The sequence below is a fragment of the Poecile atricapillus genome, chromosome W (genome assembly GCF_030490865.1).
Source record: "Poecile atricapillus isolate bPoeAtr1 chromosome W, bPoeAtr1.hap1, whole genome shotgun sequence".
NCBI classification, from domain to species: domain Eukaryota; kingdom Metazoa; phylum Chordata; class Aves; order Passeriformes; family Paridae; genus Poecile; species Poecile atricapillus.
In genome coordinates, this window is record NC_081288.1 from 6,355,944 (window position 1) to 6,381,636 (window position 25,693).

General features: G+C 38.0%; 1 protein-coding gene across 2 annotated transcripts in view; it reads right to left on the minus strand.

Annotated features, from left to right (window-relative positions):
• LOC131591957 (USP6 N-terminal-like protein) overlaps positions 1–25,693 on the minus strand; it is a 109,603-nt gene that overhangs the window by 30,524 nt on the left and 53,386 nt on the right. For both annotated transcript variants that reach the window (XM_058863098.1, XM_058863099.1), the window contains 2 exons: positions 10,095–10,134; positions 5,362–5,442 (listed from right to left, as the gene is read on the minus strand). In XM_058863098.1, coding sequence (XP_058719081.1) covers positions 5,362–5,442; positions 10,095–10,134 — 121 coding nt within the window. The remainder of the gene's footprint in view (positions 1–5,361; positions 5,443–10,094; positions 10,135–25,693) is intronic.

The following is a 25,693-nucleotide window of genomic DNA, read 5'->3' on the forward strand; positions in this document are numbered from 1 at the left end:
CAGGTGCGAAGAAGGCTCAGAGGGATCTTATCAATTTGTCTTTTGCACCACCCTGAAAGGCAAGTGCAAAAAGGAGAGAGCCAGGCTCTGATCAGTGGTGCCCAGTCACAGGACCAGAGGCAATGGGCACAAACTGAAACACTGGAGATTTTCACTGAACAGCAAGAAACATATTTTCACTGTGAGAGTGACAGAGCACTGGCACAGGTCACCTAGTCAGGTTGTGGTGTGTCCAACCCTGGAAATATCAAAAGCATCAGGACATGGTCCTGGGCAGCTGGAGGTGGCCCTGCTCAAGCAGGGCACTGGACCAGGTGACCTCCAGAGGCCCCTTCCAACCCCAACCTTTCCATGACCCTATGCAGTGCTGCAGTTTTGTGGAAATGACACAGCTATGCTGCACCTTGGGGAGTGGGGGGAAACTCACACACTTCACTGCAAAATTAATTTCTGATAATCATTCAGTCACCAAGCAGTTAAAGAAAATATAAATGAGCAAACTGATTATTAACTAGCTGAATGTCTTCACCATAAGCACCATGCTAGTGCCCTCTGCTGTCTTCTATGTCCTTATGTAATACCAGAATAAAACTCCGCTGAGAAATGCTGCTTGGATCTATATACTTGCAGAACTCTTATCTACTTTTCTCCTCTCTCCGAATTAATAATTAAAACATAAAGTAGAAAATTCAGGAAGTTACTTTTTTCTTCTTCTTCTGGGAAGATGAAATACTGAGTTAATTTTAAATAATTTGTGAAGTTTACAGCTTTCTTAAGATAATCGCTCAAAACAAAACACAAATATATAAACTCAGAGTTGAGATAAAAACATACATCTGTGAAAACATTCATCATTCAAATAATGGGGTTATGGGATCTGGGATGTTTCCATCAACACAGGACATAGAAAAAATAAAGTGATCCTTGATATATATAACTATAAACACAGAATACATAAAAATACAGTTCTGCAGCACATCTAAGATGATATTCAGCCAAAGACAGCAGTCAAACTCTTGCAATTATTAGTAAGACTGCTTTGCTGATCCTGAAGAAGGTAGGAGAAACTGATATTAAATGAGGCCCTATCACCTGGGAATTCAAAGGAGCTTCTCATGCAAAAACAAATTGGACCTATAAATACACTGAATATACAGAATGAACTAAAATCCTTATAAAGCAAGAAGACAAAAAAAAATTTAGCTGTCATCTTAATGAAGGCCATAATGTCCAACATGTAAAAACACCTGGAAAACATACAACCTCCTCTTCCTTGCCCAGCCCCTCTCCAGCTCATACACCAAACTGGTTTCTGGAAAAGAAATAAGGCCACTGTCACACAGCACTGGCCTGAAGAGTGGCAACTGGCATCATTGCTCCTGGAAGATATAAAGTTGGTTTTCTTGAAAATAAAACATTCTCAGCTGTCAGGAAGAGCTGCACAAGTAGCAAAGGGACTCTGCCACCTCAAAAAGAATCAGTGATGAGAAGTATAAGAATTAAAATCTGAAGTCTCACAAGAAAGTATCTTTATAATGAAAAGAAAATATATTTATAAAGGCTGCTGCCTTCAGAGGTTCTTCAGCTTCTGTAGGTTGCATAAAAGGAAGAAAAAGTGCAAATAGAAGGGTTGCTCCATCACATTCAAAAATCTCAGGAATGCAAAGAGGGTTCTTCATTAAAGCTCTGTGTTCAGACTCCAAACAAACTGGAGACTTGATTATTATACTGTGTGTGAATGCCAGAACAGCTGGAAATGGCAGCTACCCTGATTGTTTCTCTTCTTCCTTTCCCCTTCAATTTAGGCAACTTCAATCACAGGTAGATGAAGGCAGACAGGGAAAGACAGAAATACTTTGGTGGAAATACTCAAATGGGAATACAACATATAACAGTTTTATTTAATCTTTCCTGAAAGTTATGATCATACTAAGCCAGGAAGGATTTACTATCTGTGGGTGGTTGATTGTACCCTGAACTACTAAGGAGTAGAATACAAATAGGAAATAAAAGCACAAACTAGAGAAGGACCACACTGAAACACAAACTTTGCTGCTCTGTGACACTTCCTGCATAAGAAATGACTGATGGGGAGATGAAAGCTGTATTTTGACAAATATCAATCAAGCAAAGACACAAGGGCAGTTACACACTTCAGAGTGCTATCTGTAAGAAACATGACAACTCCACTGAAAGAGATGCCTATATAACCACAGAGGAATCAAGGAGTTTTATACACAAAGAGCAAGTCAGACAAAAGCACCAGGAGGCCTTTATGAATGAACAGGAGTGCCTGGACAATCTCAAACAGAAAAAAGAAGCCTACGGGGGAAAGCAAGGACAGGCAGTTTGGAGGAACACAGAAGGACCATCTGAGCAGCCAGGGATCAGGTTAGAGAGCTAGAAGCCCTTGTGAGATCAAATCTGGCCAGAGACATAAAGGCAACAAAAAACTTCCCACATAAGGAAGAAATCCTTCCCTGTGAGGGTGGTGAGGCCTTGGCACAGGTTCCTAGAGAAGTTGTGGCTGTCCCATCCCAGGAAGGGTCCAAAGCCAGGTTGGATGGGGCTCTGAGGAAGGTGGTCTAATGGAACGTGTCCCTGCCCTTGGCAGGGGGCGAGAACTCAATGATCAATAAGGTCCCTTCCACCCCAGGCCACTCTATGATTCTGTGATTCTACACTGTTCTAAAGCTGTACACAGGCTCACTTTATTACATCATGTTTCACTACCCCTAAACTATTACCCAAATATGGTAGAGCATGGCACATTTCTAGTCTCAATATGACATTTTTTCTACTTTTTTCCAATTCCTCATGGTCACGTATTCCTAATCTCTATTCCACACCCCATCTTTTTTACAAGGTTTAGCACAAAAGTTCTAATGGGAGAACAGTGTGAGGTTCCCAGAGGCCTCATCTATCTCTTGAGATATTTTTCAGCAGTCAAGACCAGGAGAAGATGTAAACTGAAGCATCTCAAATGCACACACACCCACCAGTGTGTTAATGTTTTCTCATTTATTCTCTTTGTGAAGTTATGACAGAAAAAAAAAAAAAGTTGAGAAGTACTGCAAGAGTACTCTGCAAGAGTACTGAATGAAAACTGTAGTTTGCAATTACACATATGACAGTTTGGGATAATGGAATCAAATATATGGATTTGTTTACAGTATGTGTACAGTATGAACAGATTCCTTCAAGGCAAAGCTCTCTTAGCTGTGTATTATGAAGGCTCATCAAAAACAGGCTGTCCAAAGTCCTGTATTTTGTACATATTTGCTGTATACCTGGAACCATCACTTTCTCTGAGTCTCCCTTTCTACTTACTTGAGAGCACAAGCATGACTTGAATACAACATTTTCCAAAACCAAGCCATCACTACAATTATAATCTATAATTCTACAACATTAATACTGTTGTTGTTGCTGCAATGTTCCCTTCAGTGCTGTTTCTAAAGAACATTCATTTCGGGAGCAGCCTCACTGCACAGAAACCATGGCAATGTCAGGTGCAGTGAGTATTTTAACACACAGGCTGTTCATTTTCTTTAGCAAAATTAACCACTTCATCCAGTCAAGTGAAGACAGGAAACAAGAGTGAGGAACTGTTCCTGTAACTACTCCTTCCACGTTTCAAGAATGTGAGCTTGGAAAGCTGGTGCATTCTTCCAACACACTACCAGATAAAAACTGTCTTCAACTGTGAGTTTTGCACGACTCTGAGAACATGGCCAGTCTTTCCATAAAGAGTAGTGACAAATAATGTCTGGCTTTCCACTGGATGCTCAGGAGGAGGCAGCAGTTGATTCTTTATTCTGTAACTTCAGGTTCACTTACCACATAAGATGTGAGAAAGAATAAGGAAAACACCCTTGTTTTTTAAATCCCATGTGCTTCACTAGAGTTCAACAATGAGTGAAAATTTTTCCTAGCCTCAAGCCAAGTTCATCCCTTTATGAACATATTGAATTATTCTGGCCACTATTTATAGTTCACCCTATAATTTGTTACATGAACTGAAACTCTTTCTGCTCAGCTGATCTGCTAGACCTTCTGCATGCCTGGTAAAGAAAGGATTATTTAACTCAGTGTCTCGTGAACTGATGTCACCAGCGACTGAAGAGCACAACCACTGCTGCTTAGATGACACATGGTTATTGTGCTACCTTAAATGTCATAATTAACATTCTCTTTGCAAACAAAGTAGCTGTTACAGAGGTTTTTTTATTGTCCCTCTGACTTGGGAATATATTTGTTTTAAAATGTCCTTACTGCCACATTTACAAAACAAAGTCACAAGTGTTAAGACCCTGGTTTCTCCACCCAGAGAAAATGGCAGGACAGAAAGTAGGATTATAAGAAAAACTTAGGGAAAAAATAATTATTTTTCATGCATTCACATAATATTTTAAGGAAATGGACTTTCTAGATTTTGAGCTATACCCTGAAAGAGATCAACCACTTGCTATGGTTTTTAACAAAGAAGTTACCAGTCTCAAAAACAGAGGTAGTGAGCAGACAGGATGAACAGAGGACATGCCGAGTATCTTTCTCCCTCTGCTTTACTTGTGGCATCTCAGCTCTCTGCTCATCAAGCTAACAAGTATTCTGGTCTAAATCTCTCTCTTCTAAGGTCTCAACTTTGCATAGATAATTTACTTAAGCAGAAGGCCAGCAAGGGAGTAAGGCCATCCCAGACCAGTCATCAGGGTAGGAACCTGGGATGCGTAACAGCTATCCTTGGTCCTCTGTAAAGTACAGGTGCATCAGCAGTATCAAAAAATACCAACAGAACCTCCAACAGAAAATGTAAGTCTTAAACTATGTTGAAGAGAAGAAGGAATCTGAATTTGGGATTATGTGCATTATCCACCCAACAAGCCAAAAGACCAGAAACACCCCCCCCGCCCATCAGAACCCAGTATTGGGAAAACAGCCTTCTCCAGCAGGTTTTTTTCCAGCTGAAACACTTCCATAATTTTAATATGACCAAGACCACAATTTCAGCAAATGAACTGTTTACATGGAAGTCCCCACCGAGCTTTTAAAGCAAGTGAAAGTATTTAGCTCTTAATGGCACACCTGACATAACCCACTCTGTCCACAGATTATTCTGCACACATGAACACACTGAACACAATTCCTTGCATTTGATCAAAAATTCTGTTAAGTAATTACTGTTGGGTCATTAGGTATTACTGCATGTTGGAAGAGGAAAAAACCTTGTTCTTTCAGTGTGTGATTTGCTTTTTTTTTTGCTTTTTTTTTCAAATATCAAAGACAGGCTTTGATATCTAATTTCAGGGTATACATTCCTTCAGAAGCAACAGCCAATGATAAAAGCATTCAGAATTTTACCTTTTCACTATTCTTGTATTTTTCCCAGCTTTTCAGCATCTTAATCCATTTTGTAGTTCTTTCAATTTCAAGGTGCTTTTGCTGAAAAGGAATTAGAAATTTTTAGTATCTCCAAAACTAATGCATTTAAAGTTATTTATGTTTTTCTAAAAATAACAAGGAATTTAACAGAGCATTACGAACTTTTTTATTCAGTCATCTGAGAATGACAAAAAGTAACATCAGTTCATTTAAAATATCCAAAAAACCACCCAACCAAAAACCAAGCAGAAACTCTTACTTTCAGCACTAAGGAAAAACTGTATTTTGTAAGAGGAGGTTGAGTACATGATTTCTGGAAGTTTTGTTTTTACATATTTGGCAAATTAAAAAAGAAATCAAAAAACCTGCCATTTGTTTTTAATACTCAGTTTTCAGGCAAATGATTTCTGCTGCAAGCCACTTAAAAGTTAGTTGTCTCTGAAATGATCTTCTTCCTCCAGACTTGCCCTAAACATAATTAGCTACTCTTTTTAAGTCATCACACAAACCATCCCTTCTTTAAAGGCACAAAGTAAAAAAGGAACAGAAACAAATGCATGCAAAAGTGACAGCGCAGGAGCAGAATAAGCTTTAATTTTTAGACTTTAAAAGTTAGACATCCTTGCCATACTTGTCCTCCTCGGCATGGCACACTTTCACCTGAATTAACCTGTAACTTAACATCAAGGATTTCTTCTGAAGATGTATCAGCTTAAATTTTATTACTGACAAGAAGATTTCAGTGGCAAGGTGATAGAATGAGAATCCAAACCAAAATAAATGAACCCCATCTTCTCATAATAGTTTTATTAAGTAGTCTAGCAAGTACAGTCCTACTACCTTAAGAGCCTGCCCTTCTATCTATGAAAACATTGATAGAGTTGCAATCAGCTTCTTGAATCTGGGAACCAAACCAGTACCTGGAATCAGCCATCAGTCCGCGGAATTTCAAGGCACTTTGGCACTACACGACCAAAAAAATCTGTATTTTGTTAGTTCCAATCATAAGACTTTTAGCACTTATTTTTACAGCTCAGTTTTACATTTTGCAAAGTGTCTCTGATTATAAAGTTAATAGTTAGCTGTGTGTTTTTACATGTTTTTAATTAGACTATTTCAACTCTGTAATAAAGCTTTGGAGCAGAAGACCCAGACTGGAAGGGTTAAAGCAGAAATATGTCTGTGTGTGGCTACTGCTTTCTCTTCAGAGCTGAATATAAACAAGTATTTAGTTTTATTGTAAAAGATAGCCCTTCTATCTCCAACTTCAAATCCAGGAATTAATAAAGACAGGGAGGATATTCATATGGTAGTCATTCAATGTGGCAACAATATAAAAGTTTAATTTTAAAGCTCTGCAGGATACTGAGATGTTATTAATACTTTCATTAAGTATTTATAAAGTCAACTACATCCAAAAATTCTGGGGAGATATAAAAGAAAATTATTACTTATTGTCCCAATAGAATTCTAATTTTACTTCTAGCTTTTGCCCATCAGAAGTTGTGCATTCCTTCTTGGCTAGTAATGCAATAAAATGGGCTTCTTTAACTTCCTCAACTTCTTTAATCAGGAGCCCAAAGCCTTGCATTAAGAGAAGCACAACTCAATGAAGTTTAGGTCCACCCCAACTATGGTAGGTCCACAAAATGTCCTGGAAATAAGTTGGTTTGGGTTTTCAAGTTATTTTTATTGGAATTCAAATTCTGTAAGCCTGGCACAAGTATAAAAATGTTATGAGGAAAAGAAGTGCCTCTACTCTTTCAACCTAATCTAACTACTAATGTTACAATTAACTGCCCACATTCCTGTTCAGGTTCTGGCTGTATTGGGCAATATATCAAATACTTGCCTTTTTTTTTTTTTTTTAAAGGTATTTCTTAAGGCTTATGTTAGAGGGGAAGGCTAGAAAAACCGTTGCTTCCAAGATTTCACAACTGTTTCTGATTCTCCTTCACACTTGCAAGCCCTTTAAGTAATCAGCATTTTCAACATCTCTTAAAGCAGCTGTTCTTTAGGCATAGTTTAGGCTGCAGGAATAACAGGAAGTCAGGAAAGGTCTCTGCCCTCAACAGGTTGTTCATGTAATTGGTAAAAAAAATAAAACCTTATCTGCTTCCACAGTCTTTTTGTTTGTATGTTTGATCTGCTTTCAAGATTTTTGGTCTTTTGAGCCAGAAGCTCACTTCAATTGTATATTTGTTCAAGCTTTTATGTCTTTGTGTCAACTCACCCGTTCTCAAGTGATGCTACTGTAGTCAAAATAGCAATTATTTTTGTGTTCAGTTGTTGAAAACTTTTAGCTATTTATTTCCCTGTCTGTATTATGCTCACTTTCATGTCTAACAGGTACAACACTGAAAACACAGACAGATCTGAGGCAGCCCATTGCAGAGCAGAGGGATGCTGCTTCTGCTCTTTCAGACAAGTTTCATGTAGTTGTCACCAAAAAAAGAAAAAAAAAATCTATTTATCTGTCTTCTGAGTACATTTTACACTTTGAAGCATTTTTGCCATTGGGAGTAACAGAATGCCTACTTGAAGCAGAGCTGGTTTCCTACTCTCATGTCAGTAAACAATGCACTAGTGAAAGCACAAAGATCACGAAGTTGGCAAGCACCCCTCTCGTGTGCAGCACTCCACGTTCCCTGTGAGCATGTGTGCCAGGGACTTAAAGCAATGCTTCAGCAGAAGCCTCACACAAAACCAGAACTTGCTGAACTGCTCTCCAGAGAATTTATAATCAAGTAAACCAATAATAAAACCTAACTGAAAATTACTTATGCAACATTTCATAGAACTTCAAAATCAGAGTCAGACACAGACTCCAGATTTCCTGATGTCAGCTCTGTCTCCTTTCCTCCTCCAGAAAATCTTTCCTCCCCTTGTTTTATCTGAGATGTGCTGGATGATTCGTGTCAAATTTAAGTAGTTCATAACGTAGGACAATTTGATGCAGTTAAGATATTAAATGTGCAGCAAAGTAATGAAGCACAAAATGAGTAATTATTACTGTTAAGGTAGTAACAGAGTAAAGATATTATGACCAAAAATACATACACACACATAAATACCAGTCTAAGGATTTTTTTTGTATCTGAAGAACAGATTACAAATACACAAGAATATCAACGTTTTACATAAGTTGCAAATGAAATGAAAATTTGAGTCAGGAATATTTTTTAAAATTCACAAGGCAAAAGGAAAGCATAAAGAGTTCTGCCGAGTGACTTCAAAAGACATTGTGCAGAAAGCTTTTAATCTTAGCCTACATTAACATAACACAGTAATCCTTATGAATGGTATCTTGAAAATTGCAAAAATTCAAGCCCTGCTGACAGAAGCCAGATAAAGCTCAGACCAGCAGAGGTCAGGATACCATCAGGAGTGTAACCAGGAGTCTAATGCAGGAGCATCACTGAATAATTATAAAAACACACTAGACCTGCAATTTAACACTGACTCCATAAATACAGTTTCTATGCTGACACTTTGAGACAGCATGAACACAATTTAGGACAGAGAACCAAGACACTATTTCTCCCAAATAATTTAAGGCTAACTACAAAGCCACAGAGCATCAGAGCTTCAAAACACATCTACCACAGTAGCTGCAAGCTGCCTGATATTTCTGCTCAGCGACTCAACCCCCTGCTGTGTCCTTCTGATGGAAATGAAATTACACATACACTCACTGTGTTATTAAATGTAATGAAACATGGCAGGAAAACGCAACCATTTCATGCTGTGTATGCAAAACCACACATGAACCAAGGCAAAACAAAAGAGACTTACAAGTTCCACTCTTCTACAGTAAGCATCTCTTACTAGCTTCAGTATATAATTGAAGCACAAAGTAATTTTCAGAAGGACTGCTGCTCCTAACACTCAAGGAGCTGAGCTGCCTTGAATTAAGTCATTCCATCCTTTTTCCATGTGTTTTACTCATTTGTGCAGGCAAGAGGACCAACTTAAACTTACAGCTTTAAATACTTTATCTGGAGTTTTCTGATTAGATTTGGTGTTGGAGGTAACAACAGATCGGACTGACCAAGGGGAAATACCAACAGTAACTAGGCCCAGACAAGCAGAAATTCAGTTCCCCATTATTCTTCCACATTCCCAACACATCAGCTGTCAAACTACTTCTTCAGAACCCTCCAGCAGCAGAAGGATTTTTGGACTAGGACCCGCAGCAGCTGCTAACAGGACCTGCACATCCGGAATACACCCAGCACAGCAACTCAGCATTCCAAGGGAGGTCACCACACTGTAGTGGCAGCAGAGTATTTGTCACCATTTCCCAAAGCAACAAAGCACCCCACGCTCCTCAGGACAGCAGAGCACACCTTGGTGTCAGTGCCACCACCTCACCCACATCATCCATCCCCCACACAGCTGATGGCAGCTCCTGGCACAGGACCACAGCTTTCACTCTTTCAGGGCAGAGCTGGGTGTGAGCTCCATTTCCTTCACCAGGCCACAAAATGGGAGAGGAACAGTCACTGTCACTGACAGGAGCAAATACAAGAACGAGAGGGATCTGTGGCCTCAAGGACAACAGTTCTAAGGGGACTTGGAATGTGCTTCTTTGGAAATGCAAATCACCAAAATGCTTTATCAACTCATTTCACAATGATTTTTGTTTTTCAAAGCTATGAATCTGTAAATGTTTACTTACTAGTAAAAAACCTGGAGGACAGTGGACTTACCTTTTCTATCACCACATCATGGACAGGAAGCTCCTCTGGACTGAAAACAAAGACAAAGTTTGTATTAGCCTCGGTTGCTCTTGGTACAAAACCATTTCTGTATAGGTTCTTGCAAGTCAGTGCTTACAGCATCAATTTGTAGTAACAAGTAAACAAGGATTCTGAATTCTAAAGAAAAACTAATATTTTAAGTACAGAACTAGGATTTTAAATCAAAATAGCTACCTAATTTAAGAAAAACATTGCACAGCTTAAGAAAACTTTTTTTTCTTCTGTAAAAGCACTCTGTGCTGTACTACTGAACTGAAACTCAAATGATTTTTGTTTTGTTTTCTTTGACCATACTATTGTATGGTTAGCTTTGTTAGCTGAGTTCCCAATAAGAAAAAAGCTTCCTCCTTTACTATTGTGCTTAAGGAAAGGCACTGAGACTTTGTTTGACTTAGGAGAGTTAACTCACATGTTCTCAAAATTAAAAATCTAACTCTAAGTAACAAGCAGGAAGTAGCAGGGAAAAAAATTAGTTTTGCTACTAGGTACCAAATTAATACTAAAAATTGAAGTCTTTTCACTTCTTACCCTAAGCCTAAAAAGGCAGTTTAGGTATTGAAAGCTTGAAAAGCAACTTTTGACCTGATAGATCTTCAGACTTTCCATTACTTTCATTTCATTCTGAGGCCTCTGACTTCTGGTTTTGTTAGCAAAGAAATTTGTGCTTTTCCTCTCAAAAGTAACTGAACCACTTTGATGCCGAGTGAGCCTGCCTTCCCCTGCAGCTTCTGAAAACACAGCAGCTTAATTGTAAAAAGCAACTCCCTTCTGCTCTAGAGGTCAAATAAATAAGACACCACCCAACAAAACCATGTTTAAAAGGGACTGGAACACAGGAAACATATGAGATACTTTTAAAAATTCCTACTGAGTCTTGGTATTATAGGAAAAAACCTCATACTCACATCATTATAGATTTCTATAGAGAAGCTATTAAACCCCAGTATTTTAGACCTGTATCCACTCTGTGCAAGGGGAAGGCTACAGAAGTTAACGCTGCAGTCAGTGCTGGAACACTGATACAAAACACATGAATTATATTCAATCTCATTTCATTTATAAGATGCTGTTTCAGATTTAGAAGTTATATTTGAATAAAGAAATACAGAACAAAGAAATACACTTCATCTAATGCAAAAACTTGTTCCCATCAACACCTTCACAGAGACCACACACAAGTCAAAGTTTGCAGTCCACAACTCAGAGACTAATTTCAAAACCAAGACTGTTGATTTTGAGCAGCATTGTAAAAAGCATAATTCATTCATTTAGAAGCACTTAAATATCTGAAATTTTTCCTGCTGAATGACAACATAATTAAAAAAACTCTTGCTCAACATCTAATGCAGTAGAAACAATCTCTAGTCAGTGCTATTTGAAAATGTTACCAAAATTATAGTATTGCGCACACTCTTATATAACGGAATCAGCTGAAAGCAGGCCGTTAGTATGCCAAGTACCACCTAGAGATTCAGTTTATTTGAAGTGGAAAGAAAAAGCAAAGGGGAAGAAACAATTCCATTTTATACAATCTGCTTGGAGTGGTTGTTTGGTTTGATGCACAAAGACTGCTAGGCCTTCCCACATCACTTAAAATTTCCCATTCTTCAGTGACAGTTGCAGGCCCTGCCGACCCTCCACGAGCCTCCCACAGCAGCCTCATTCTTCGCAGCCCTACGAGGTCACACCAGCAGCTGGCTGTGCACACAACAAACTCTTTTTCCTCCAGTGCTGCCTGCAGCGTGCAAGGCAAGGATCTGACAGCTCTGCATCCCCATGGACTCACAGTGGCCACAGCAGCTCCTCCGCTGAACTGGTACCAGCTGACAGCTTATCTTCATGCTGGCATGGAAACTGATCACATGAAAGATTAATCAAATCTTATTTTTCACAAAGGGAGAATGAGCTTAAGTAATTTATTAAGGAATTGCTCTCTGCTAATTTTGCAAGTTATCAATGTAAAAAGAAAAGACATGGTTGAACCTCCTGAGTAGAAAAAGGTGGCCCTCATGTCCTGGGAAGCAGACACTAAATTAATCCAAAATCAGATTTTTGCCCACATTGCTCATTATTTTTTTTGAGCTGCACAGCTCTGCACTAATACCACAGAGCTACACTGACATTCCACAGCAGCACATGAAGGCAGCCCCGTATTTTTATCCCCCAAGATGCTGCTGAGGACCTGGCAAACAAACAGAAGCCAAATTAATTGCCTGGGGCTGCTCACTAACTCACTGGACATGCAGGAGTTCCTGGAGATCTCCCTCTCCATTAACAAGATGGCATCAACTATGCCCTTGTACTCACATATGTAAATACTAAAACCTACCCTGCAAGAACTGAAGAAAAGGCAGTGCAGGCACAAACTCCCTCAAGCCCCCAAAGGTATTTTAAATAAATGTATTTCCATTTAGTGTGTTTTCTGTGCAGAAGAACCTTAGAGATGTTAGAATCAGACACAAAATCAATTAATGTCTATGAATCTGTTATTTTATTATACCTTCAATTCTTTCTGTATAAGGATGCATCTCTCCCTTCCTTCCCCAGCCACGCCAAACTAATATTGTTACACCTTAATTATTTCTTTTAAAAATTTATCTTCTCCAGCCCTTCTCAGGCTATTTAAACTTGCATTTCTCCATGGTTTTTATCTGCATACTTCACCAAATAATAATATACTATTAACATAATATAGCTATATCCTGCCCTAAGATGACTGTTTTCCTTTAATAGCTCAAGTAATACTCATTTAGGGGATATAGAGAGAACAGAACTGATTAACATAATTATCTCGGAACTACACAATCCTGGATATCCAAAAGAGGAGTCAAAGGGATGCTTTTAACTGAAGTCAGGAAAATAAGGTCTCACTTAGCAAAACTCTGCTATCCCCACTAAAGTATAACCTGGACAAGTGAACTCAGCTGTTGAATGAGCCAGGAATTAACCATCACTACACCTGGTCTGTGCCTTGCCATGAGGACAAGAGCTCCCAGCTGCAGCCATGTGGGATCCCAACAGCAGCTCAGGGCTCTGCCAGTCACTGCCAAGCAGCTCTGGAGTTACAGCACTTACAGAAAGAGCTGAAGATCTTGTCTCCAGGTCTGGTCACTGCAAATCCCAACTACAGTAAGGTACCTGATGGTCATCCTACCACAAAGTTCCTCAAAGATGTCTCACTGGAAGAAAGAAAATACTGGATTCCAAGGTTTGACTGGAACTTAGGATCTCTACCAATGGTCCTCACTGGAGGACCATCTGCAGTACAAGCCCAAAGCCATCTTCCCATCCTTCAGTCTGGACTATTTCCACCTTCTGGTGAGAAGATCTCTAAGTTCAAAGATTTCATTTATTGTACTTGATTTAAAATGACTTTTTTTATTACATTATAAGGGATAAATGGATCATACATCTTTAAATCCACCACGCTGGCTAACACAGGTTTTCATGAATGCTTCAAGAAAACTTTTTTAAAAATTATGTCAAATGTATAAACCTCAGTCACTTCAGAACATTAAATATGCAGATCTATGGTTTTGACCATTAAAGCATGTGTTGTAATTAGCCTCCTTGAGTAACAGTGGTAGTTCAAATAAATTGAAAAGCCTAAGACTTAACAAGCTTACAGTCCCCAACACACTGCTGCTGTTTAAATCAGTAATCTTTAAATAGCACTTTGATGTATTTGTTCAATACAAACACAAGGAAAGACTTTCTTGTATTAGACACTCAACAGATCTATTCTTTTTCTACATTTGTATTTAAATCCCAAGTATGCTCCCTGCTGACTCAAATCACAGCATTCTCCTGTTTCTGGTTTGGCTTAAGTTGAAGAAATGTAAAGCCTCCTCTGTCCTTTGCAGCTTCAGTAAGGATGGAAGGTACTCAGTGCCATATCAACCTTGGTACATCAGTCACCCCAGAACTCCAAATTCCAGAGGATCAATTCATTACTTCACAGCCACAAGCTGGATAAAAGCCACAAGAGGCCTGATAAAATTTTCATGGGGGGGGGGGGGGGGGGGGGGGCAAGAAGTGGCAAAAATTGACCACAATAAGACCAAAAATACTACAAAGCTTAATTACCCTGAGAATTGTAATGTTCAAAATCTTTTGGTATGCTGTATTTTTATTTCTCAATTTCTACTTCAGAACTGGTCAGGGCACTGTGAACAATTTTAGGTTTTGTTATCATGAAACATTTGTGAGAATAATTGTGATACACACAAGTAATCTAATTGAAAAGTCAATTACATTCAATATTTCTATATTACCGAACCCAGCATAACACAGACATTAAAAAAGTTTAATCTTCATAAAGCCTGCAAAGCAGTACCTATGCAAAAGATTTTTTTCAAACTATTACTCAATTATTTTCTCATGCTCTCCTCTAAGTGCAATAGTGTTACCTTGTACCACTGCACAGAGTTTCATTTTAAATGAAAAGTATTTCAAAATAATAACTGGCATCACATTTTAAACATAATGTGGGAGAGGTTTCTGGCAGAACACTGATCTTCAGGGTCTCGTTGAGTTAATCATGAAGAAACATATGCTGTGCATTCAGCTTGTTATTTGTGATGCACTTTTAAGTCTTTAAATCCACGAGGAAAACATATTTGCTACTACCCAGGAGACTTATTTTGAAGGAAGTATTTTTAAAAATTTTTTTAAATAGTCATTTGTCATTTTGAAACCTTCATGATCAAGAAATTTGTGACGAAACATCCACAAAAACATTAGTAAGGTATAAAACTCAAAACCAAGTGATGGGAAATAAATTTTTAAGAGTGATCATGCACAGGTATGCGAAGGGAAGAATTCACTTGACAGATGTCTGAACACAAAGAGCTTTAGTACAAATGGAGTTGTCTTCCTGTACAATATGAAACTCAGATTGCTGAAGTAACAACTTGCACCATTACAGTAGCCAGATATATTAGGAAAAAGAAGATCTTCCCAGATAGGTACAGTTTTGTGTGATTTGTCAAGAGTGAGTTGTAGAAGTCTATGTTTTCACTAGACACAAAAAAATTAGTATATTCACACAGGGAAACCAAATCTACGGCAATAAACACATTAACGAGGTGTTCTATTAGGTCTGCCTCCCCCTCAGTGTCTCATACATAGCACATAAAGCTGTCAGGGCAATATGGGGTATTATGGATATGTACAGTGCTTTGCAAGAGAATCACATCTTCAAGGTAATTTTCAGAGGAATCCTGACTATGAATACTGCTTTAATCGTCCAGCTTTTCAAAGGAAAATAAAGCAAAAGTGTTATTTTCAAAATCAATAATATATGGAAAATATTTCTGAAAATACTAAGGAGAAGGTAAGAAAGCTGTTGTTTTTCACAGATAAAATTCTATGGCTCACTTCCTTCTTTCTAGCTCACAATTTACTTACAAACTAACAATTTTGATTGAGTCTGTCTCTCAAAATAATTGGAGCTCTGCTACTGTAATCATCCACTTGGAATTTTCACCAAACAACCTCTGCACAGTATGGGGGTAGTGACTACAGCAGATGAAAAAACAGCTTTCAGAAGTTTTGTTAAAATTCATAAGCAAGCCAAAGCAATTAATTAACATATGGGATAAGCCAGTGTGACATTCCACAATATAATTATCAGGAAACATGCTGTAAGAAAGAATTTAATGCTGGCAAGAGGTTGGACCACATGTGATTTTGTGACTAGGTTTTATTTGCAATTATTATTTATGGATTCTATGGATATTGCTGCTAATTTGCACAGCACAGTGAACATGTAGCTCCTGTCCAGAAAGTCTCAAGCAATGTGTACTGTGAGAGATGAGATAAAATTAAAGTTTTATCAAATTCAACTAAATCTCAAAATGGTGACTTTCTTGTAAAGTATTTTGCTGCTTGAAAGAAGACTACTTTGTTAAGTTTTGATTGCCAATATGAAAAATTATCAAGAAATTCATAGCAAAAAACATAGAACTGTGTTTTCACTGCGAAATCCTAAAAATATATGCTTTCCTGTGTTTTTAGTGAGAAGATGTGTTCAGTATGCAAACTTGAATGTTTCCCCAGCATGGAATCAGAAAACCTTTCCGGAAAATCTATAATCTGCTTAATTGAGCACATCAGCATTTCTAGCGATTTTTTGGCATTTTAATTTTATATAAATGAACACTGAGGTTAAAAATGTCTTCTCAGAATCACGTTTTTATAGAAAGATTAAAATTAGTCTAAGCTACCTTAAAATTCCCAGGAGCCTAAAAGGCAAATGAAAGAGAATGCCTTTCTTCTAATTTACATTTGGTAAATGTCTAAAACACCTAGGATTTTCTCCTTAAACACATACCTCCTTGTTTTGAAGCACTGCTCGAAGGTTACTTCCTGTGCAGATCACTTACATCATAAATTAACAGTGATCCATGGTTTGCACATTGGCAGCTTCATCTGCATTAAAATTCATGTGCTGTGCAAAGCATATTTCAACATAAATTAACTAAGATGGTATTGTTCCAGCAATATATACTTGTTCAGTGCCGAAGCTCAAAACATTATGTACCCACACTTGCTTCTTTGAGGAAATAAACTTCAGTGGTCTCAAATCCCCTTATCGTGGGTCCTTCATTGGGTCAGGAGTAGCAGCATCTTTGCACTTCTAAAAACTGTCCCCCTTTTAGCATCCTTCACAGCCTGTGCCAGTGAAACACACTCTGGCCATTCCCCACATCCAGTTACTTTAATCTTCTATAAATGCTAAATTTAGTAAGAAATATATGAGGTAATAATGATTATGCCACATACTTACATTTTAGAGTTAAGCAGTAACTCAAACCCCCATTGCATATTGCTTGATGAATGTTGTATAAATGAAATCATATTAACATAGTCAATCTTTTTTTTCAGTTCTGCTACCTAATAGCTCTTTTCATACAAGGAAGTACTTTATGAATTCCTAGTACACACTGGGTGATCTTTTACTCAGATCAAGTAGCAGCAGCTGTTAACAAAAAAACATGCGATTTTTCCTTAGTTGGCAGAATTATCCTGCAGCTTATTTTTGTGTTTTCCATCAAATCTGCAGGATTGCATTCACCTCATTTCCTTCTGTATCTGCAGGGGATTGCTGAAGTGACACCCTGGACCAACTCAGCTGAAAGAACGGATTTAAAATTCAAATTTCAACTCTAGTTCTAAGAATAAGCTTAGAATAAAGCTAAGCCAAAGAAAGGGGTAACACTGTGACGCAGATTTAGGAAGAAAAAAAGACCATACCATTCTGAATTACAGCACCTAATGACAGAACATTTCTTCCTTCCACAGGAAGAGTATGCATGAAAGGAAGGTAAGAGAAGAACCACACACTAGGTCACCCCAATAACACAAGGGAAAAGGGAAGACAAAAAAAATTAAAGAGAAGACTACCTTAAATACTGTTGCCAAAGAAATTAAATGCATACTCCAAGTCACAGAAAAATTCATTGGTAACTTCTAGACATGTAACTTCTAGGCACTTCCTCCTTCTCCTGGTGAAGTCCTACTACTAAACACATAAGTGATGTACAAATATATGCCATTGTAAAGCTCACAGGTGAGCTTTACCACCAGGAAGAAGGTCTGGTTCCTCTCCCTCTGCTATGTCTGGTTTAGACAATTTTCATGAAACAGCTTTGAATAAACAACCACTTTTCCCCATCAGGCCGACAAAGAATATTTGTTAAAGTAGAAAGTGTGAGAAAAAGTGAACAACAAGGGCACTGAAGAGTTCCTTGTGGTAACCAAAACACCTTCTAGGGCAACACTTCTCACCACATGTTCTTGCAAAATAAGACCTCACTTTAGGTAAGTAAATACTGCAAATTGCGACGGACAGCTCATGATTTTGGACACAAGTTCAGATGCATTAATGCAAAGAAAAGATTCACAACAAAACCACCACCAAGAGTGCAGAAAAATTCACAGAACACTGTTCACTGTCCATCATGGAAGCAGAGCTGTAAACTCAGAATGGACAGGGCTAAGCAAATTTTACAGTAGATCCAATGTACTCTTTCACTGTTCATGTTTAAATAAAATTATGTATTTACCCTCGTCTCTGAACCAACCTCTCCATTTCAAAACTGCATAGTAAACATGGATTCATTTCAACTTATCAGGAATTTCATAACTGATAAATAATATATTCTCTGTGTTTTTAAAACAGGTTTTTTCATACAGAAATGCAATTAAAATATTATTTTAAAAGCAGTTCCCTGTGGAAGCATGCAAAGAGAAAAAAAAAAAATTGTCTAATGCTAGCAAGATGGACCTAAAAAAAAGAAAGCATTTTGAATCTCAGTAACTAGCCCAAGAAAACTACTGCTTCTCTCCTTAAATAATATCCTCAGGGTACATTAGGGCAAAAGAATGTTAAATACAGCTGAAATTTTTGGTTGGGTTTTTTTTTTTTAAGAGAAGTTCCTCCTCAATATGATTAGCTATGAATACTCTACAGCAAAATCAGTCAAGGAAAGTGTAATCACGTATTAGAAGGCAAAATCCATGGCAGATAATACAAGATTCTAATGGAGAGAAGAGAATTCAGTGGAGTTCCCATGGTAAATCTTCATGATGCCTCATGAAAAATTCTAGACAGTCAAAATGAGGCATATTTGTATATTTAGGAGAAAGGTAAGAGAAACACAACTTTTCTCTAGTAAGAGAGATCTGAACTCTTTTTTAAATAAAGATTTGACTTTGATAGCTGAAAGAGGCTGAACTTGGCACACTTCTTCCCAAGAGAGGGAAGAGTTTAGCCACTCTCCTGACAAGAGGGTCTGAACCTGTCTCACAAAGCTGAGAAGAGGAAAATGACAGCAAATCCCTGCTGAATGACCAGCATAAATAAAATGCAATAGACTGACATTTATAATTGAACTGTTAAGAATAAATGTTTCATTGCCATTTCATCACATCACTTAACATGTTTGGCAATATTTACTGTGCCTAGAAAATTAAGATTCATGGGTCTGTATCACTGTGAAAAGAAACTCTGCAACTCTTCTAGTAGCCTTGGAGCTAGTTCCTTGAACTCTGATGTGCAGGTGTAGTGGCCTTAAACTGAGGCAGAGGAGATTAGATCAGATATCAGAAAAAAAAATTTCACTTTTAGGGTGGTCAGGCATTGGAACAGGTTGCCCAAAGAAGTGGTGGAGTCACCATCCCTGGAGGTGTTTAAGAGGCTTCTGGATCTGGCACTGGGTGATGTGGTTATGAGGTTATGGGGTCACAGTGATGGCGCTGGCTTTACTGCTGGTCTTGATGATCTTAACTCTCTTCCAACTGATCCCATGACTCTCCTACTAAAAATTTGAAATGAAAATTATAAAAAAAAAATCCCTATTTGTTTTTGAATGCTACTTTGAGTATAACCAAATTACATCAACCATGCTTCTTTCTTTCTTTAACTACTATTATCCAAAATCTCAGCATAACTTCCTTTGCTGCCAAGAATGCTCAGAGACCTGTCCTTGCAGCTCTTATCTGGAGAGAATTTGCTTGTGCACCCACCCACATCAGCAGGGAGAACTGCGCAAGAGTTATTGCTCTTGGACAAGTGGTTCAACAGGCACACAGGAGAAAATACTAAGGAATGCACAGAGAATGTTCCAGAGACACGGACTATTTTCCAGCAAGAAATACAAATTATCAAGCAATAGAATCCAAGAGGAGGTAACTGGTTGCTCATCATATCGCTCCCTATCAAGAAGTTCAGGGTAAAATGATAATACTGGAGAAAAAAAAAAAAAAACAAGTTTCATTTGGAGACACTTAATGGAGTATCTGAATCCTTGACTGAGCTCTCGGTTTGTCTACTCCCCCCCTAACTTGTTTTTGGAGCATGCTCTAGAAATGCATTGGACCTAATAAAAATGCACTATGTTTTTTTAAAGATTGAAGTTTGATGGAGAAGAGCAGGTGGGTCTCATCTCAGCAAATGAAAGAATGAATTCTGCTAGGGGAAAAGCACCTCTCCCAGTGTGATAATCTCCATCATTAGCAAACGATTCTCAAAGCATGTTCACTGTTTTAACAGGCTCATGGGATAAAGACTAAGAGTATCAGTCACATTCTCAGCTGCTGTGAATTGGTACAATTCAATCAGAATCAGCACACAGCTACTGTAAGACTAGCACAAGAATCTAACCCGAATTTTTGAGAGAGCCTCATAAATGGGGTGAGGGGCAGACCACATCTGTATTTTCTACTGCTAGTACTTCTATTGTACCACTCTTTAGGGGATAAAAACCCACATGAACAACCCTGCAAAATAAACCTCCAATCTGCCCAACCTCACTATGCTGACCCTGGAATATTTATCACCGTAACAGCATCTGCCACAGTAAATGCACATCCACAGTTTTCATTTACTGAGCAGGCAGAAAACAGAAAAACATGTTTAAAGTGAATCACCCAAGCCAGACCACTAATTGTGACAATATAGGTTGATGCTACAAGACAAAAATAATTAATATAAGTTAACACAAACCTTGATAATAACAAGGTCTGAAAAGAACTCATATGGTACAGGCTGAAGAATTTATTTTTTTTTTAATGGTGTCATGTCTGCTACAATTTTCACAGCTCACCACCAAAAGTTACCACAACAATTCTGTTGCTGGCATTCATCAGGGAACAATGGAAAGAAAAAAGTTTTTGGAAAGTTGCAGTAAATAAATTGCAGTTTCTTCTGTAACTTCTATTTCATAACTATTAAGGTATGAATGCTTAAAACACTTTCCACAATATATTAGTCAGAGTATTTAAGTCAGAATCTGTATTTCCCAATGAGGAGTAAAATTTGGACTTGAGCTATACCTGTCCCAAATTCCAAACATCAATTTTATTTTTTTTTTATTTTTTTTTTTTACTTAAAGAAGCAAAACTATGGTCTTGAACAGTTTTCTTATGAAAGAAAACAGAACACCTCCCTCTCAGCTGGTGATTCTTTTCACAGAGAGAGAAATATAAAAGAATCATCAACAATATACACACACAAGGATACTTTACAAAGAAGGACAACATAAATCCTAATTTACAGCTAAAAATGAAAAGTGTGGGATATTTTACTTTTTAAAAATATTTTTACTTGGTCCCCAAATGATTGAAAGACTGAAATCTGTAGTTCCAACAGGTATCAAAAGAATGAACCTGGCTGATATTTCTTCTTCATGGGGATGTTGTTCAATGCTTTACAAATTTCAGTACAAAGCCTCTCAGGACCTGGAGTACACTGACCAGAGGTATGTTGGTGTGGTGACCTAACAGCAGGAAGATGCTGTTCAGATTTGGTCAGATTTTAGCTTTCTGTGCCATTCTAGGAATACACCAAGTCCATTTGGCTTATCCTGCTCTGACTTTTGTCCTGGTGTTGAAAGGCTCCAAAGAGGATCAGCTCTTTAAACTGGTGTTGACCTTTACAGTTGCAAAATGCTGTTCTCAGCTTCTACCCTACTTCAGGATCACGTACAAAGTTTGGGCTGTTTTGCAAACTTCAATCAGCCAATGCTCTTGTGACCATTCAACCTTAACATTATGTGGACCAGGGAGGAAGGGGAGGAAATCAAGCTTTTTTGTCCTTCTAGTTAACTGGAAAGTTTCATAAAAAATAAATACAAGAATATATTAATGAAAACCACATCTTTAAGTATGTGCTTCAAAAACAGTTAAAGCTTAAATTCTTATTTACTTACAAAAATACTGTCATTTGAATTTCTTGCTTTCTTTTATTGTCTTAAGACCTTTAAGAATTTTTTAGCTATATAAACAACTCAAAATTTTCACTTCTAAATAGACAAATCAATATAGCTATGACACAAACTGTCAATTTAAATAAATAAAATACCTTTTAAAACATTCCTAGCTGTAGCAGGGAACATGTCACTACCCAAGGAGTAAGGTATTTCTTTTAGTAGCTTTTTTAACCATTCCAAAGCAGCACCAAATGAACTAAATAATTCAAGGAGGGGGAAGGGGGAAATCCCAGATCCTGAGGCATTACTGGAATGCCTGCTATGAGCTGCAAGACACTCAGAAACTCCTTTAGGTTTTCTTTCCCTGAAATTATTCCCTTATCATTGACTGCTGATAGAAAAAATGCAAATAGAAGTTATCTACAAGGTAAAGAAAAGGACTGATGAAAGAACAGTCCACACTGAAAATACTGAGGACATTTTATTTAAAATTTAGCCAGGTTCCAAGATAGGACAGAGAAAAACCGCTTTTTTATAGGGTGCAGGGTCAACATTCACAAAACACTGACCAAACCAAACCAACCAAAAAGATACAACATATCCAACGGGGGGGGGGGGAAGAAAGGAAAAAGTGAGCAAACAAACCCCCAATTTTTATGAACACAAACACATTCCGCTTTTTTCATTTCCAGAACCAGCTCAAACAGTTTTTGTTATGACTATCTGTAAAGAGATCTTAGACATTTCTCCCATTCCTAGAATACTTGATTGCAGAAGTCATCTATTACAGGCTAAGCACTATCTGAGCCCTATGGGAGTCCCCAGAGATGGGCTGCTGGACTTCCATCAGCTGCAGGCACAGCTCGAAGCATCCATCTCCTGCACTTTCTAGAAAAGAATATCCAATCTAATCAAAGCACTGGCAGACTGTATGTACAGACGTTGGTGCTAGACTTCAGAGAAGAATATGTTCGTTTTAAAATTGAATGGCACTTTTCACATCAGCCTGACTGCTCAGCATTCCTGCACCATCATGTGAAATCAGCAGGATTTTTACTGGAAAACAAATTCCATTGAATAAGGACCATGCCTGAGGTTTTTCTGGTAAGTGATATTGCTGCCTTTTTTTTTCTTTAAATATTTTTAGGTTTATTGGCAACCACAATGCACTTGTATAAAATATACTGGTCTGCTCTGTCAATACTCATGGTCATTTTAAGACAAGCTCCCTGACAGGGGATTCTCTGAAAAAAACATTACAAAAGTGATTTATTTTTTTTTTAACAGGCTATTCCGTGTTATAGGAATATTTAATTTATTTAATTGACTTATTAAATTAATTCAATATTCCATGTATACCATGTATATCAGGTGACAATGAGGAAGATCAACAGCACTTGGCAGAAACAAGTCAGTATTAATTAAGAGGAACAATACTAATTGGAGAGACAGAAGAGGGAGAGGGGGATGTTGAGAACGTGGCTGGAGATGTACTCCCAGTGGGAGGAACACCATGTCAGGGTGGGGGAAGATATGTAAGACACGAGGAGCAGAAGGAGAAAATAAGTAAAAATCCAGGAGAAGCAGAAAGAAGCCATTGTGTGCAGGAGCTCCTGCACTGCCTGTCACCTCACCTCACAAAGGAACTGGGGTGATCCAAGGCTCACCCATGACAAAAAGCAAGGGAAGTTTGTCTTGGAGGCAGAGGGGACACAGGTGTTTCTTCTAGATGCCTGCTAAGAGTGCTGTGGTTTGGAGTGCTCCTACCCAGCATCCAAGTCAGCAGTCAAAATGTCATGTTATCTGGACTAAATTATGAAATAAATTCTCCAAGTTGAGTCTGGTTTGCCTGCAATACCACATGACTAAAATAGACCACAACCCACCACTTCCTTACAGCCTTGCAACAACAGTAGCTGGTAAAGGCCAAATTTTCTACAATTTAGCCAATAATGGGAGTTTCACTCTTCCTGGTTCCTATATGCCTCTACTGTACAATTTATGTTTTCAGTAGAGTAGCTCATAACTGCTATAATTTAGTCAGTGCCACTGAACAAACTCCTCCAAGCTGCATTTTGTTTTGTACACTCTGGTGTTAAGTATCTCAAGAGACAGTCCCCTTGGGCTCCCCACAGGTTATTTCACAGCTTAGCTTTGCTGGAAACCTTCTTCCCATATCCAACTTCCCTCTAAAACTTCCCTTTATTCATTTCAAATAAGTCTCATTATTATAATGCTCTGGTACTTCTCACTGAACACACTTTCTTGTTCCCTAAATTCATTAAGTATTAACTCAGCTTGCTTTTCTCTTTTTTTTTTTTTAAATAGCTATCTTAATAACCTGTCCACACCACTTTCTTTTTAACATCCAAAGTTAACTAGAACATTCATATTCATTTGCAGAAGTGCAAGATAATGTACTGCAGCAAACAGATTAAACTGTGTTCTGAAGGCAGCAGCTACTAAAAATTTAAAACAATACTGGGTGTAAAGATAGACCTAACTCTTGTAAACAATAAATACTGCATCACTTAGAATTGATTAAAAATGCCAGACAGATCAACTGAGGGTTTTAATAGGTTAAAGTGACATATTTTACTTGAAGGGAAATGTTATATCTGTTTCTAATCATAATCCAATTTCTCCACTGTTAAATAAAAAGGCACCTTCCCTCTGCCTCTCATTCTGGTCTCTGAAGAAAACCTGAGCCCACTTCTACTGGGATGGCAGAAAGGCAGTAGAAGTGTTAAATCTTCAGGTCCCTCAAGTTTACAAATTCCCAGTATATCACACAAATAAGGACACTGGGACACCAGAAGAATTGCAGATCTAGACCAAAACTACTCTTGAAATGTCCCTAGCCTTTATATTCTCCTGTCTTCTATCCACTGGCAAGTTACACGTGCAGCCTGAGTGCTTCAGTCCCTCAAAATTATCTCTTCTGCCCTATCAGCAATCAGCTGAACTTTGAGCCCCTTCACAGAGCCAAGGAAAGCTGAAAACTGGACAAAGACAAGGAAAAAAAGAGAAAACTACTGATAGTAATCAAAGCCTATTGTACTTGAGAAAACAAGCCCTAATTTTGTATCCGTTTCCTCACACCCAGCACCCTTCTGATACAAAAGACACCTCTCTTAGTATTTTAAGATGTCAATATAAACAAGATTACAAATCCCTGTAGACCTTAACTAGAACACTAAGTTTGGCACTGCCCCCAGATGTTGTTTTCAATGTGCATCAGCCTGTTTGCTAATTTACACTATAAACACCTGAGAAGTCAAATTATTATTTATCATCTCAGGGATGAAAAACTTTTGAAGCTTTTGGTACATCCTGCTGCATTTCAAACTCTCATAGAACAGGAGTTTCTTTCTGACACAGCAGGCCCAGCATGACAGCACACAAGACCCAAACCACAGTTAAAATCTATAGTGCAATATAAATTGTCATTTCAGGGCAAGACATTGATATGTTTATCCTAATTATATTTCTTCTATTAGGAGAGATTTCGTTTCTCGGGAAAATAAAAACATCATTTGCAAGACATCGAATTTGTCTTAAACAATCTTAAAGCAGCCTTGAAAGCACTCCCAGGTGAAATCTGCCCTGTAACAAGACATAGATAAGCTACAAATAGGCACAATTAGTGAAGAGATTATCTGCACACACTTAACCTGTGCAGTTTTTATGTAATTTAAATCTTTCAGCTTTCATCCCTTGAAGCTGACTATATAGAGAACTAATTCTGCATTGGTGAGTAAAAAATGTTCCTGAGCAAGACATCTGGGGTAATGACTGAACAGCAGCAGCAAGTAGAGAGCACTTAACAATCTT